At 41.3% G+C, this 12,840-nt stretch overlaps 1 protein-coding gene and 1 long non-coding RNA gene across 2 annotated transcripts in view; one reads left to right on the top strand and one right to left on the bottom strand.

Annotated features, from left to right (window-relative positions):
- The window catches only part of LOC142741430 (uncharacterized), a 35,338-nt gene that overhangs the window by 17,917 nt on the left and 4,581 nt on the right, over positions 1–12,840 (top strand). The window lies entirely within an intron of this gene.
- Positions 1–12,840, bottom strand: part of SCARF1 (scavenger receptor class F member 1) — a 55,810-nt gene that overhangs the window by 38,545 nt on the left and 4,425 nt on the right. The window contains exons 2-3 of the mRNA XM_075850810.1: positions 8,572–8,633; positions 3,905–4,006 (exon numbers count right to left, since the gene is read on the bottom strand). Of these exons, the coding sequence (XP_075706925.1) occupies positions 3,905–4,006; positions 8,572–8,633 (164 nt within the window). The remainder of the gene's footprint in view (positions 1–3,904; positions 4,007–8,571; positions 8,634–12,840) is intronic.

Here is a 12,840-nt window from a genome sequence, read left to right as displayed (position 1 = left end):
AAATAAAGCAATGTAGAGGGGAAATTTACAAATTTCATTTTTTTGGCCGAAATGAATTTGTAACAAAGTTACCAGAGAAACGCAACTCAATATTTATTGCACAGATACTGCGGTTTTTAGAAATACCCCACATGTGGCCCTAGTGTGCTACTGGACTGAAACACAGGTCGCAGAAGCAGAGGAGCACCTAATGGATTTTGGGGCCTCCTTTTTTTTTAGATTATATTTTAGGCACCATGTCAGGTTTGAAGAGCTCTTGTGGTGCCAAACCAGTGGAAACCCCCAAAAAGTGACCCCATTTTGGAAACTACACCCCTCAAGGAATTTATCTAGGAGTATAGTTAGAATTTTGACCCCACAGGTATTTTGCTATATTTATTGGAGTTAGTCTGTGAAAATGAAAATCTACTTTTTTTCGGAAAAACATAGAAATTTTTAATATTTACAATAAATAAAGAAGAAAATGCACCCCAACATTTGTAAAGCATCTTCTCCCGATTCCGGAAATACCCCATATGTGGTAATAAACTGCTGTTTGGATCCACAACAGGGCTCAGAAGGGAAGGACCGTCATTTAGATTGGTTTTCAGTGCCATGTTGCGTTTGCAATGCACTGGAGGGAACAAAACAGTGGAAAGCCCCCAAAAGTTACCCCATTTTAGAAACTACACCCTCAAGGAATTTTTCTTGGGGTATAGTTAGAATTTCGACCCCACAGATTTTTTGCAGAATTTATTGGAATTAGGCTGTGAAAATAATTAAATAAAGTAGAAAAAGCCGCCCAACATTTGTACAGCAATTTCTCCCGAATACAGCAATACCCCACATGTGGTCAAATGTTTTATCATTAGAAATTAATTAACCCTTTCAAGACTGGTCCTTTGTTTGCTTTTTCATTTTCGTTTTTTACTCCCCACCTTCCAAACACCATAACTTTTTTATTTTTCCATGAATAGAGCGTGGGGGCTTATTTTTTGCGGGAGGAGTTGTAGTTTCTATTAACACCATTTAAAGTGCCATATAATGTACTGGTAAACTGAAAAAATTTGCAGGCCGAAATTGGAAAAAACTGCAATTCCTCCATTGTTTTTTGTGTTTCGTTATTACCGCCTTCACCGTGCGGTAAAAAAAACAACATAACTTTATTTTGCGTCTCAATATGATTACGGTGATACCAAATCTATATAGTTTTTTTTATATTTTACTACTTTTACAAAGAAAAGCTATTTGTTAAAAATAAAAATGTTTTTCTGAGAGCCATAACTGTTTTATTTTTTGGTCGATTGAGTGGTGTGAGGGCTTATTTTTAGCACGACGAGCTGTCGTTTTTATTGGTACCAATTTTTGGTACATACAACTTTCTGATCACTTTTAATTACATTTTACCAAAAAACAGTGATTTTGGCGTTTTCAATTCTTTATTTTTGACGGCGTACAGCGTGGGCTATAAATAACAATTTTACGTTATTCTGCGGGTCAATACGATTACAACGATACCATATGTATATATTTTTTTTATGTTTTGCAATCACAAATTAATTAATTTTTTGTGTCACCATGTTCTGAGAGCCATAATTTTTTTATTTTTTATTCAAAATAGCTGTGTATGGGCTTGTTTTTTGCGGGACGGATTGTAGTTTTTATTGGTACTATTTTGGGATACATGCGACTTTTTGATCACTTTTTATTCTATATTTTGGGAGGGGTGGTGACCAAAAAAATAGTGATTCTGGCATTGTTTTTAGTTTATTTTCTTGCGGTGTTCACAGTCCGGGAAAAATAACATTATAGTTTTATAGTTTGGGTCGTTACAAACGCGGTGATACCAACTATGTGTACTTTTTTTTAACGTTTTCATTTTTTTTCCCTATAATAAATGACTTATTATAGGAAAAAAAACACTTTTATTTTTACACTTTTATAAAACATTTTTATTAACTTTTTTTTTTTTTTTTTTTTTACTTTTTACACTTTTTTGGTTTTTACCTGTAGCACCGATGTGCTAAAAAAAACTAATTTAGACGATTTAAGGGGTTAGTTGCCGAAATCAGCGGCGATGAGCCTCTGATAGGCAACAGTGGAGTGTCAACCCCCGGTTGCCGATGCACACTGTCACCGACAGTGTGCATCGCGAACGACACAGTGACTTCCTATCACTCTGACAGGAAGACTATCAGGGGGCTGGTCCTGATAGGCTTCCGTACATGGCAGACACGGAGGCCATTGTTTGGCCTCCGGTTGCCATGCTAACCATCTGCAAACCGCGCGATTTCATCGTGGGGTCTGCCGATGTGCAAAACAAAACCTAAAATGCGGCGATTGATCACCACATTTAAGGGGTTAATTGCCTAAATCAGCGGCCATGATCCACTGATCGGCAACAGTGGAGTGTCAGCTGTCGGTGTCAGCTGTCAGGTGACAGTGTGCACCGGGAACTGCGCAGCAACTGTACGTCCTGGTGCGCTAAGACACTGGCCACCAGGATGTACAGTTGCGTCGTGGTGCGCCTAGGGGTTAAAAATTTACCATAGGCAATACAGCGCAGGAGGAGCCTGACCTCAATCGCAACACAGCACACCCTGAGCTGGGGCCCGTCTGTCCCCAGCTCGCATCCTGTCACCAGGACAGCCGTGCCCCCTGCCACGGCTTACCCCCAGGCAGCCGCCGGATCGCCGTCCGGCCTTCGTGACTGCCCATGCCAAAACATCCTGGGGACCTGCCGCATAACTAGTGTCCCCCCACGTTCGAGTTCACCCCCCTATGTAGCTAGTCGTAAACTCGCTGTGGTTCAACCACCGAAACTGCTCTTAGCAGGAGTGCAGTGCCACGATCCGATCCGGCTTTACATCACATAGCATAACATAACATAACATTATTCCTAACAAGGGAGGGTTGGGTCGGTCTTTCCTTCTCCTGGTAAGTAATGTCTTAACTCACACTGCTCTGCCCTTATAAACCCCTACACTGCTCCCCCTCCCCTTTTGTTCATTACTGATGCACTCACCTAGATCTTCCCGCCATAACCCCCCTTTTTTACACCTATCCCCAGGTGAACAAAGAGTTCATCCTCCTCCCCCCAGACATGCTGGCCATTTTTAACCCCTGCTACCCCTAGTCGTCCCTCGTCCCTAATTCTTGCATTTCATATTCCTGCTTTCACACTATGTAACTGGATACACAGAAATCAAGAAATGTTGTTGAATACAGTCCAAGTGTAGCATCAGCATCCGGTCAGATCTTTACTTGCAAATTTTATCAATTATCTCCCACAGTCTTTGGGGAAGTCATCCATTTCTCCCCCCAAAAAAACTTTATCCTTACCTCACCGCTCCTCATCACTTCTCCTCCCCTCCAGTCCCCTCAGGCTCCCTCAGCATGCTGCAGCTCATACAAGGTCCTGACGCCGAGCAGCGTCAGGGCCTTATATGCGACACAGCACTAATTTTCCTGATTGTTGCATCACATACAAGTCGCGGGAGCCTGAGCGTACACAGAAGGAAGAAACGAAGATGAGCGGTGAGGTGAACATACATTTTTTTTTTTTTTAAATTGTCCCATGGAGATGTGGAAGGGGAAGCAAGGTACGGAGCCTGGCATGGGCCTCTACTTTACTACGCTCCACAGAGTGGAATCTACTCCAGCTAGTAGCTGGAATAAATTTCTGATATATTTTATTCCATTTTTCTGATGTAAATTACAATAAATTTGGCTGGCCACTGCGGTCCCATTTGGAATGTCACATCCCCTTTTTTCAAAAGTGGCAAGAGAGACCATTCTCCAGGGGCCGATAGGAGTCACAGAGGCTGCATTTCTTGTATTTTGGAGTATTCATAATTGACACGTTATGTAGATGTAAACTATTGCATAATTGATAAAATACAGATATCTTTGTCGCTGTACTCACGTGAACTGCAATCAGCACCAAAGAAACCTGGTTTACAACGACACACTCCAGGTCTTATGCAAATTTCATCGGTTTTGCAGGAATCATCCCCATCACAGATTGCTGGGGTGAAAGAAAAGGCAAAGTTACAAAAGTAACTTCTTGCAAACATATTATAAGTCCATATCAAAATTCTCCTCTATATAGTTCATGCTGCCTTGGCAATAACATTAAAGCAATATTGGGTAAAGGCTTCATTCACTACTGATATTTTTCCTCACACTACCAGGATTGCACACTCTCAAGCATCTATCCTGGTTTTTTCCTTTTTTAATATACAAATTTTTTTCATTAAACTTGGAACATCGTTCCATTTTATTCCACAAATCCACGCTGGATCCAAATCCTCTTTTTTCTATTGCTGTCTACATATCGTGTGCCGACACGAGGATCCGTGCGAGATGATCTAAACCATATATACAAGGTGAGCTGGAGGTCCCTTTCTCTATTTTTGAATATTGGGTATGTAACTGTTGCTGGAAAATTAATTGAGAAGACTGAGAATGTTTCTAACATTGCATTACATTGCTGTAAGACTCCTTTCACACTACCGTTCAAGTATGTTTAGGTCTCTGCCGTCAGAGGAAGAGATAAACAAGAGTCCAAACGGAAAGCTTTGCTTCCGTTAGAAATACCATTGATTTCAATGGTAATTCTTTTGTTTCAGATGCTTTCCGTTTGCCTCCGTTCTCTAGGTTTCCGTGTTTTTGTCATGGAAGCAAATGTGCTGCAGACTGCACTTTTGGTTCCGTCAAAAATCGGGAAATCTAGCAAACGGAAAGCATCTGAAACAAAAGAATTACCATTGAAATCAATGGTAATTCTAACGGAAGCAATGCTTTCCGTTTGGACTCTTGTTCATCTCTTCCTCCAACGGAAGAGTGATCAACGTACTATAACGGTAGTGTGAACTTAGCCTTTCTGCTATAATACTTCTGCTGAGAATATTACTAATACTACTAGCTCTATTTGGACATATGAACATCACAAAGAGCAGTTTGCCTCTTAGGACCCCACTCTATTAGCCAGAGATGAGAGCCACTGCGAAGAGAAATGAATTAGGAGTGAGCACTTTGTTCCAACCGTTGAAACAGCGGCCGTCCCACGGACCTATGTAATTCAATGTGGCCGTTCACACAGCCGTTGTTTCAACGGACCGTGTGAAGGGTCCGTGGGAAAATAGGACATGTCCGTTCTTTTCGCGCATCACGCATCCCTCCATAGACTCTCAACTATGGGGGATGCGTTACATTGCGTCCCGCAGTGCTGAGCACGGATAGACAGATAGACAGACAGACAGACAGACAGACAGACAGACAGACAGACAGACAGATAGATAGATAGATAGATAGATAGATCCTAGTCCTCTTGCTAAAGCCATAAATGACATCAAAACTTATTGGGGGTATCTGTGTAGCAGTTTTTATATCTCAGTCTATATACCATGTCCTCATCTGGATACATAATTGTTACAGATAATGTAATAGTGTCTATGAATACAGCAACAAAGATAGAAACATGGACACAAAATATATACCGTAATAACTATTTAGAGGGGCTCTGGGGGGGTTATTAAATATTGTTTATTACTGTATTGTTATGTAGATTGGGTTGAATGCTCTTTACATTGAATAGTATCCAACTGTTCAGTATATTTTATTGTTACTATGATAAAAACCTAATATTGAGATGACAAAAAAAAATAAACTATTTGGATTTTGGCAATAGGATCCAATAGATAAAAATAAAAACTAATAGGGAATTAAAATCTTAGATGTTACACATGCTTTTTAATGTTTATACACCTTATAATGGTTAAATATAGATTTATTGTAAATATTCATATGCGCTGTTAATGTAGGGTCAATTTGTAAGCTCAAATTGCAGCCTTTTTGTAAATAAAAGAGTTGTAGTTTCCCAACAGATGGAGGGTCATACACTTATAAAATGGGTTATCTATTCATCTGTTGGTAAATTATAGCTGTAGGCCTACAGGCATTGCTGGGAGTTTCAGTTTTGCACTGAAGTCTGCAGCTGTCAAGATATGCTGGTAGTTGTAGTTACTTTACTCATCGCCAACCAGGCCTCTTCTCTTCCTACTCCCACTGCCATGTTGCTTTTACAGCAGTCAGCAGGATGTGGGTGGGCAGCCGGCAACGGGAAGTGATTTGTAAATGCTGCTCAGGTCAGAAAATCGATTAGTGAGGAGAGTGGAGGAGGGGGCCATGGCAATATGGAGGAGGTGGAGTAAGGAGGGGACCCAGCCGCACTTACATCTGCTGAAACATTGACTGACAGTGATGCTTATCTCAACCAGTGACTACTCAGTTTACTATATAGTCGCATAAGTGGCTGAGGTAGCAGTCAGTGCCAGACAGTATTTGAGCAGCTGTAAGCACGGGTAGGCTACCACTCCACTTCATTTCCCCCATATTTTCAGGGGGGACAATTTTTAGTTTATGTAGTGCCGTGGTTGCAGCCAGACACACGTGGCGACTGCGGGCTAATAATCAATGTCATGTGTCTAAAGTTGATGGGCGCCCATATTATAATCTGCCACTGGCTTGGTAGATTTGCCCTGGAAGGGTGGAATTGTAGCTACTGAGTGACAAGGGCCTGAAACAATAGGGCCAGAAGGAGTAGAGAGGCACATAAAGGGTGTGAATAATTGAAGAGTGACGTCTTCCAAGAGGAAGCTGAGGAAAAGGCTCCAGAGTCCAGTGGTGCCGTAAATTATACCACTTCAGCCGATACTTGTCATTGTGCATGGTGATCTGAGGCTTGTATACAGCTGCTCGACCATGGAAACTTATTTCATGAAGCTCTTGACACACAGTTCTTGTGCTGATGTCACTTTCAGAGGTAGTTTGGAACTCTAGTGATTGAAGCAACAGAGGATAGGAGATTTTTACAGCAATTGGGGCCCAGCTCTGTGAGTTTACGTGCTATATCGCTTTGTGGCTAAACTGTTGTTACTCCTAGACATTTCCACTTCACAATAATAGCACTTACTGTTCACCAGGGCAAGTCTAGCCGATCAGAAATTTCACAAACTGACTTGTGGTAAAGGTGGTATCCTATAACAGTGCCAAATTTAAAGCATACCTCCCAACCGTCCCGGATTCAGCGGGACAGTCCCGGATTCTGAGCGGTGTCCCGCTGTCCTGAGCGGCCGGGGGTATGTCCTGCTGTCAACTGTATCTGCGTTTTCAAGACGGAGATACAGTTGAACCCAATTCTGAAGCAGGGGAATATATATATGGACAGTGACATCAGGGCTACTGACTGAGCGGAATCCCTGTTGCCGATGATCGGACCGGGGATTCCGCTCCTAGAGGAAACCGCTGAGGTCACTGTCCATATATGGACATTGACATCAGGGGCTCCTCCTGGTGTGGAATCCCCGGCCAGAGTTGGCAACGGGGATTCCGCTCAATCAGTAGCCACTGACGTCTATGTCCATATATGGACAGTGACATCAGGACTTCCCTCTAGCAGCAGAATCCCTGGCCTATGCTCTGGCTGGGGATGCCACTCCTATAGGGAGTCCCAATGGCGCTATCTGCAGGGGGGTAGCGCTATCTTCAAGGGGGGTTTGGCACTATCAACATGAACACTGGGGCACTATCTACATGGGCACTGTGACACTATCTGCAAGGGCACTGGCACTTTATACGTGGGCACTGGCACTAGGGGCAGCTTTGGGGGCATTATACTGTATAAGGGCAGCTAGGGGGGCATTATGCTGTATGGGGGCATTAAGCTGTATAAGCAGCTATGGGGCATTATACAGTATAGGGCAGTTATAGGGGCATTATACCGTATGGGGGTATCTGTGTGGGCATTATACTGTATGGGAGCATTATACTGTATGAGGCAGCTATGGGGGCATTATGCTGCATGGGGCAGCTATGGGGCATTATGATGTATTTGGGAATTTGGGCATTATACTGCACGGGGGCATCTGTGGGGATTATACTGTATGGGGGCATCTGTGTGGGCATTATACTGCATGGGAGAATCTGTGTGGGCATTATACTGTATGGGGGCATCTATGGGGGCATTATACTGTATGGTGGCAGCTATGGGGGCATTATATTGTATGGTGGCAGCTATTTGGCATTATACTGTGTGGGGGCAGCTATTTGGCATTATACTGTGTGGGAGGCACTATGGGAGCATGGTACTGTGTGGGCTGACCTGGGTGTGTATGGGCGGGGACTGGGTGGAATTAGAGGCATGGCTTAAAAGAAAAAAAAACATTTGCAGTGGGGCGCTGCACATCGGTTGTCCCTCTTTGTGATACTTGAAAGTAGGGATGTTGAAAGTCACTGAGCTCTTCAGTATGACCTATACTACTAGCTATGGTTGCCTGTGGAGGTTGCCTGGCTGTGTGCTTGATTGAGTGTGGCTGAAACACCTGAATTAAATAATGACGAGGGGTGTCCACATACTTTAAGCCATATAGTGTAGATTTATTGAATGTATACATTAGTGAAAAACTCACACACAAACTTGGGATGATATGTCCCTAACATTTTGTCCCTGAGCTATTGCCATTAGTGACATCCTTTTTTTGCCTGGTTAAGCTGTCCTGTCAACTTTCAAGGATGGACTTTTTAACTTACCAGCTGTACACTCCCGCCCTTCCTGTTTCCAACCCGGGCAGCACACCAGCCTTTTGCTGTCACTAAGGGAAGGGAGAAGCAGGAAGTAGATTAGTTTCACCATTTTCTTTTGATGACATCCTGAAATCGGCACTAGACAGATGATGTGCGAACTCTTCAGCATCTTCCCTGATTCAGTTACTTTCTCCTTAACCTACATGCCAAGATCCTGGCAAACCTCAAGCTTCCCATTAAGATATTTTCCTGAATTTTGACTAAAGTTTACTCTGTGGTCTCACCTAATGTGATGTTTAAGATACAGAGGTTTGTGTTTATAAAGTAATATGTTGTTACCAAGATCCAGACATCTTGCACCAGTTAAAAAAAAGAAAGAATAAAATGTACTTACTGTTGGAATGGTTTTCTTTCCCGCTGCCCCGCTCCCTCCATTGGTTGTGATGACTAGGCTACTGTGAAGTTTTGTCCTTAGTGTTGTAATGTAATGTAGTCATCACACGGGACAGAGGGGGACTGGCAGTGGGGCCGAGGCATAATGCAAAATCTGTAACAGGATCCCCGCCCACCTACCACATTATATTTATAATACTGGTGTCTTCCTATGAAGCAGAGGGGAATTTAGGCCTCCTCAGTCACCAGAGCACAGGTGCGATTGCTACCTCTGCACCCCTTATATCTATGCTCTTGGGTAAGAGACATGCATTAAGTGTATTATAAAGTTTATTAAATACTTTACTAGTTTCAGTGGTTCTCAAAAATTCAACCCAAGGTCTACCCTTTTAATATGCAGGCCAGTACATAGAGGAGTCCTCATAGCAAAAAATTAAAAATAAAGTCCCCCTTCTGATGCTGTTTTTTTCTTTCTAAAATTTAGCAGTAAAAAGAAAAAAAAAAACAGGAATTATTTTATGCCCATCCCCTTCACCTTCCTCCATACTTGCCCTGGCTCGGCCAAACCCTATAATCATCTATAAAAATGAAAGATGTTTTTATTTTGTCCCTTTTATCTGTGGAGCGCATATTTGAGAGATAGTATCCCGATTTATAGAGGAAAATATTGTTATACTTTTTATATTTATTTATATTTAATCACTCCATATGTATAAAATATATCATAGTGTTGTTATTTCAACCAAGGATACCTCATCTTTATCTAACCAGTGTCTAAGCATACTTTTCGTTGTTGCCAGCAATATCAGATGGGTTCCTTCTAACTGGTTAGATTTACGCATTTTCTTTAGGTAACACCAAAACGTTTTCCCATAATATCTGACTCCATAGCAGCCACATGATCTGCTGTAATATACATAAATCCTTGACTATATGAGAGATCCAGCATCTAATTGGAAACAAAAAAAGTTGTGGGTTGGACTGATCAATGTTCTGATTTAAGTCCAATCCCGACAGAACCCATAAAAGTCAATGGGTTTTGTCGGCCACCGGTGGTGTCCTCTTAGAGGGTTTGTCTCACAATTCAATATTAAAATTCTCTGTTAGATCAAGCAAAACATAACAATTTTGCACTTGGAATCTTTTAAAAAAACCATATGCTCCTGTGTCTAGATATTGCTGTCACATACATGATATGGCGACCCCTGGTGTTCTTTTTGTTTCCCTCTCAGAACGTTCACCTAATGTGTCCAGTGCTAAAGGTTGCACATGCCCAATAGCTCAGTCCTACCGGCCACGGAGAATCGGCACTAAAAAAAAGTAGGTGAACATTCTAAAATGGAATCAACCAAACCCCTTCCAGACATCCGCCGTGTATATATACGGCGCACGTCGGGTGGGAGAATATGAAGCGGGCTTACATTTAAATGTTTAAAAAAAAAACTTTTCCCATTTTTCCTCTAAAGTAATTATAAAAAATAACAAAAGTTAACAAAATTGGTATAGCTGCGTCCATAAAAGTCAGTATCAGGTTTTTTAAAAGTAGTGAAACGTAAAAAAATATATATAAATTTGGTGTCACCATAATCGCATTGATCCGCAGAATAAAGTTAACATGCCGTTTTTACTGCACGGTGAACGCCGTAAAAACAAAACCTGCCAAATAGTAGGTTTTTTTTCTATTCCACACCACAAAGATTTTTTTTCCAGTTTCCCACTACATTATATTGTACAATAAATGGTGCCGTGAAAATCTACAACTCGTCCCGTAAAATCAAGCCCTCTTACGGCAATATTGATAGAAAAATCAAAAAGTTATGGCTTTTGGAAGGTGGGTAGGAAAAAACTAAAGTGAAAAGCCGAAAAATGGCTGCGGTGGGAAAAGGTTAAGTATATAACAGCAATATTTAGAACATTTTTTAAAAATGATTCCAATTGAAATTTTTTTATGTTTTGTGGGATCTATATATTTTTTTAGAAGCCTTTTAGATTGAGAAATAATAGGGGACATCTAGTGGGGACGAATACTTACATCATATCAGTTTAAATGGATTTTTCCGAATTTTCCAGATACCTGACATGCAGCTTAAAGGGGTTCCAGAACATTAATATTGATTGCCTATCCTGGTTTCATCTGTGGCGGTCGGAGCTCTGGGACCTTCGCTGATCAAGACAGTGAAGGGGCCGAGGCTTGTCTATACAAGTGGCTGTGTCTGGTACTGCAGCTAGTCCCTTCACTGTGCTGATTGGCAAGGGTCCCTGAGGCCAGACCCACACCAATCAAACATATATGGCATTCGCTAAGAATATTCTTCAATATTAAAGAGAACCCCTTTAAAGGAATTGTCCAGGATTAGAAAAAACATGGCTGCTTTCTTCCAGAAACAGCGCTACATATGTCCATGGACTGTGTCTGGTATTGTAGTTAATTTGCATTGAAATGAATGGGGCTGAGCTGCAATACCACACACAACCAGTGGACAGTTAGTTATTTTGGATATGTTGATATCCAAAATGCCCAATATACTGCAATACGTTAGTCTATTGATCGCTGGTTCAAGTCCCCTAGAGGGACAAATTAAATGTGTAGAAAAAAAAGTGAAATAAAAGTTTTTAGTAGTGAATTATTATTTTTTTTAAATTAAAAGTTAAAAAAAAAAAAAATTTCCCTAAATTTTTCCTCTAAAGTAATGTAAAATTAACAAAAGTTAACAAAATTGGTATTGCTGCATCCGTAAAAGTCTGAACTATTAAAATATAGCATTATTTAACGCGCACAGTGAACGCCGTAAAAAATAAAACATTTAAAACATCAAAATCTTTGTTTTTTGGTCATTTTAGCTCCTAAAAAAAAGTAATAAAAAGTGATCAAAAAATTATATGTACCAAAAAATAATACTGATAAAAGGTCCCGCAAAAAAACAAGCCCTCAGACCGTTCAATCGATGAAAAAATAAAAAAGTTATGGCTCTCAGAATGTGGCGACAAAATCTAATTTTTTTTAACAAAAAGTTTTTAGTAAAATATAAAACAACCTATATAAATTTGGTAACACTGTAATCGTATTGAGCCACAGAATAAAGTTAAGTTGTTGTTTTTACCGCACGGTGAAAGCCGTAAAAATGTAATCCAAAAAACAATGGAGGAATCGCAGTTTTTTCCAATTTCGGCATGCAAATAATTTGTTTTCAGTTTGCCAGTACGTTATATTGTGCTTTAAATGTTACCAATAGAAACTACAACTCCTCCCGCAAAAAAAATAAGCCTTCACACCAGTCTATTGACGGAAAAATAAAAAAGTTATGGCTTTTAGAAGGCGGGGAGGAAAAAATTAAAATCTGAAAAATGGCTGCGGCGTGAAGGGGTTAAGCATGTGAACCTTTGCATCTGTTTAAGTTTTCTATATAGAATTATCCTTCTAAGGGGGGATTCACACGAGCGTGTATTCGGTCCGTGCGGGCCGCGTGGTTTTCACGCGCCACGCACAGACCAATACAAGTCTATGGGGCAGTACAGACAGTCTGTGCTTTTTGCGCAGCGTTTGTCAGCTGCGCAAAAAGCGCGACAGGTTCAATATCTCTGCGTATTTCGCGCATCACGCACCCATTGAAGTCAATGGGTGCGTGAAAACCACGCAGGTCGCACGGAAGCACTTCCGTGCGAACTGACTGAAACAGCGCACCAGCTGTCAAAAGGATGAATGGAAACAGAAAAGCACCACGTGCTTTTCTGTTTCCAAACATCCAAATGGAGTGTCTTTGAGATGAGCGAACCCGGACAATTGAACCGAACTTCACCGGGTTCGGCCGAACTCGTTTTGGCCGAACCCGGCAAAAAAATTTCCGGTACGCGACGTCCGGAGATAGTCACTGTCCAGGGTGC

This window comes from Rhinoderma darwinii, chromosome 2 (assembly GCF_050947455.1).
Source record: "Rhinoderma darwinii isolate aRhiDar2 chromosome 2, aRhiDar2.hap1, whole genome shotgun sequence".
NCBI classification, from domain to species: domain Eukaryota; kingdom Metazoa; phylum Chordata; class Amphibia; order Anura; family Rhinodermatidae; genus Rhinoderma; species Rhinoderma darwinii.
Note: the sequence above shows the minus strand (reverse complement) of the source record. Positions and strands in the feature narration are given on the sequence as shown.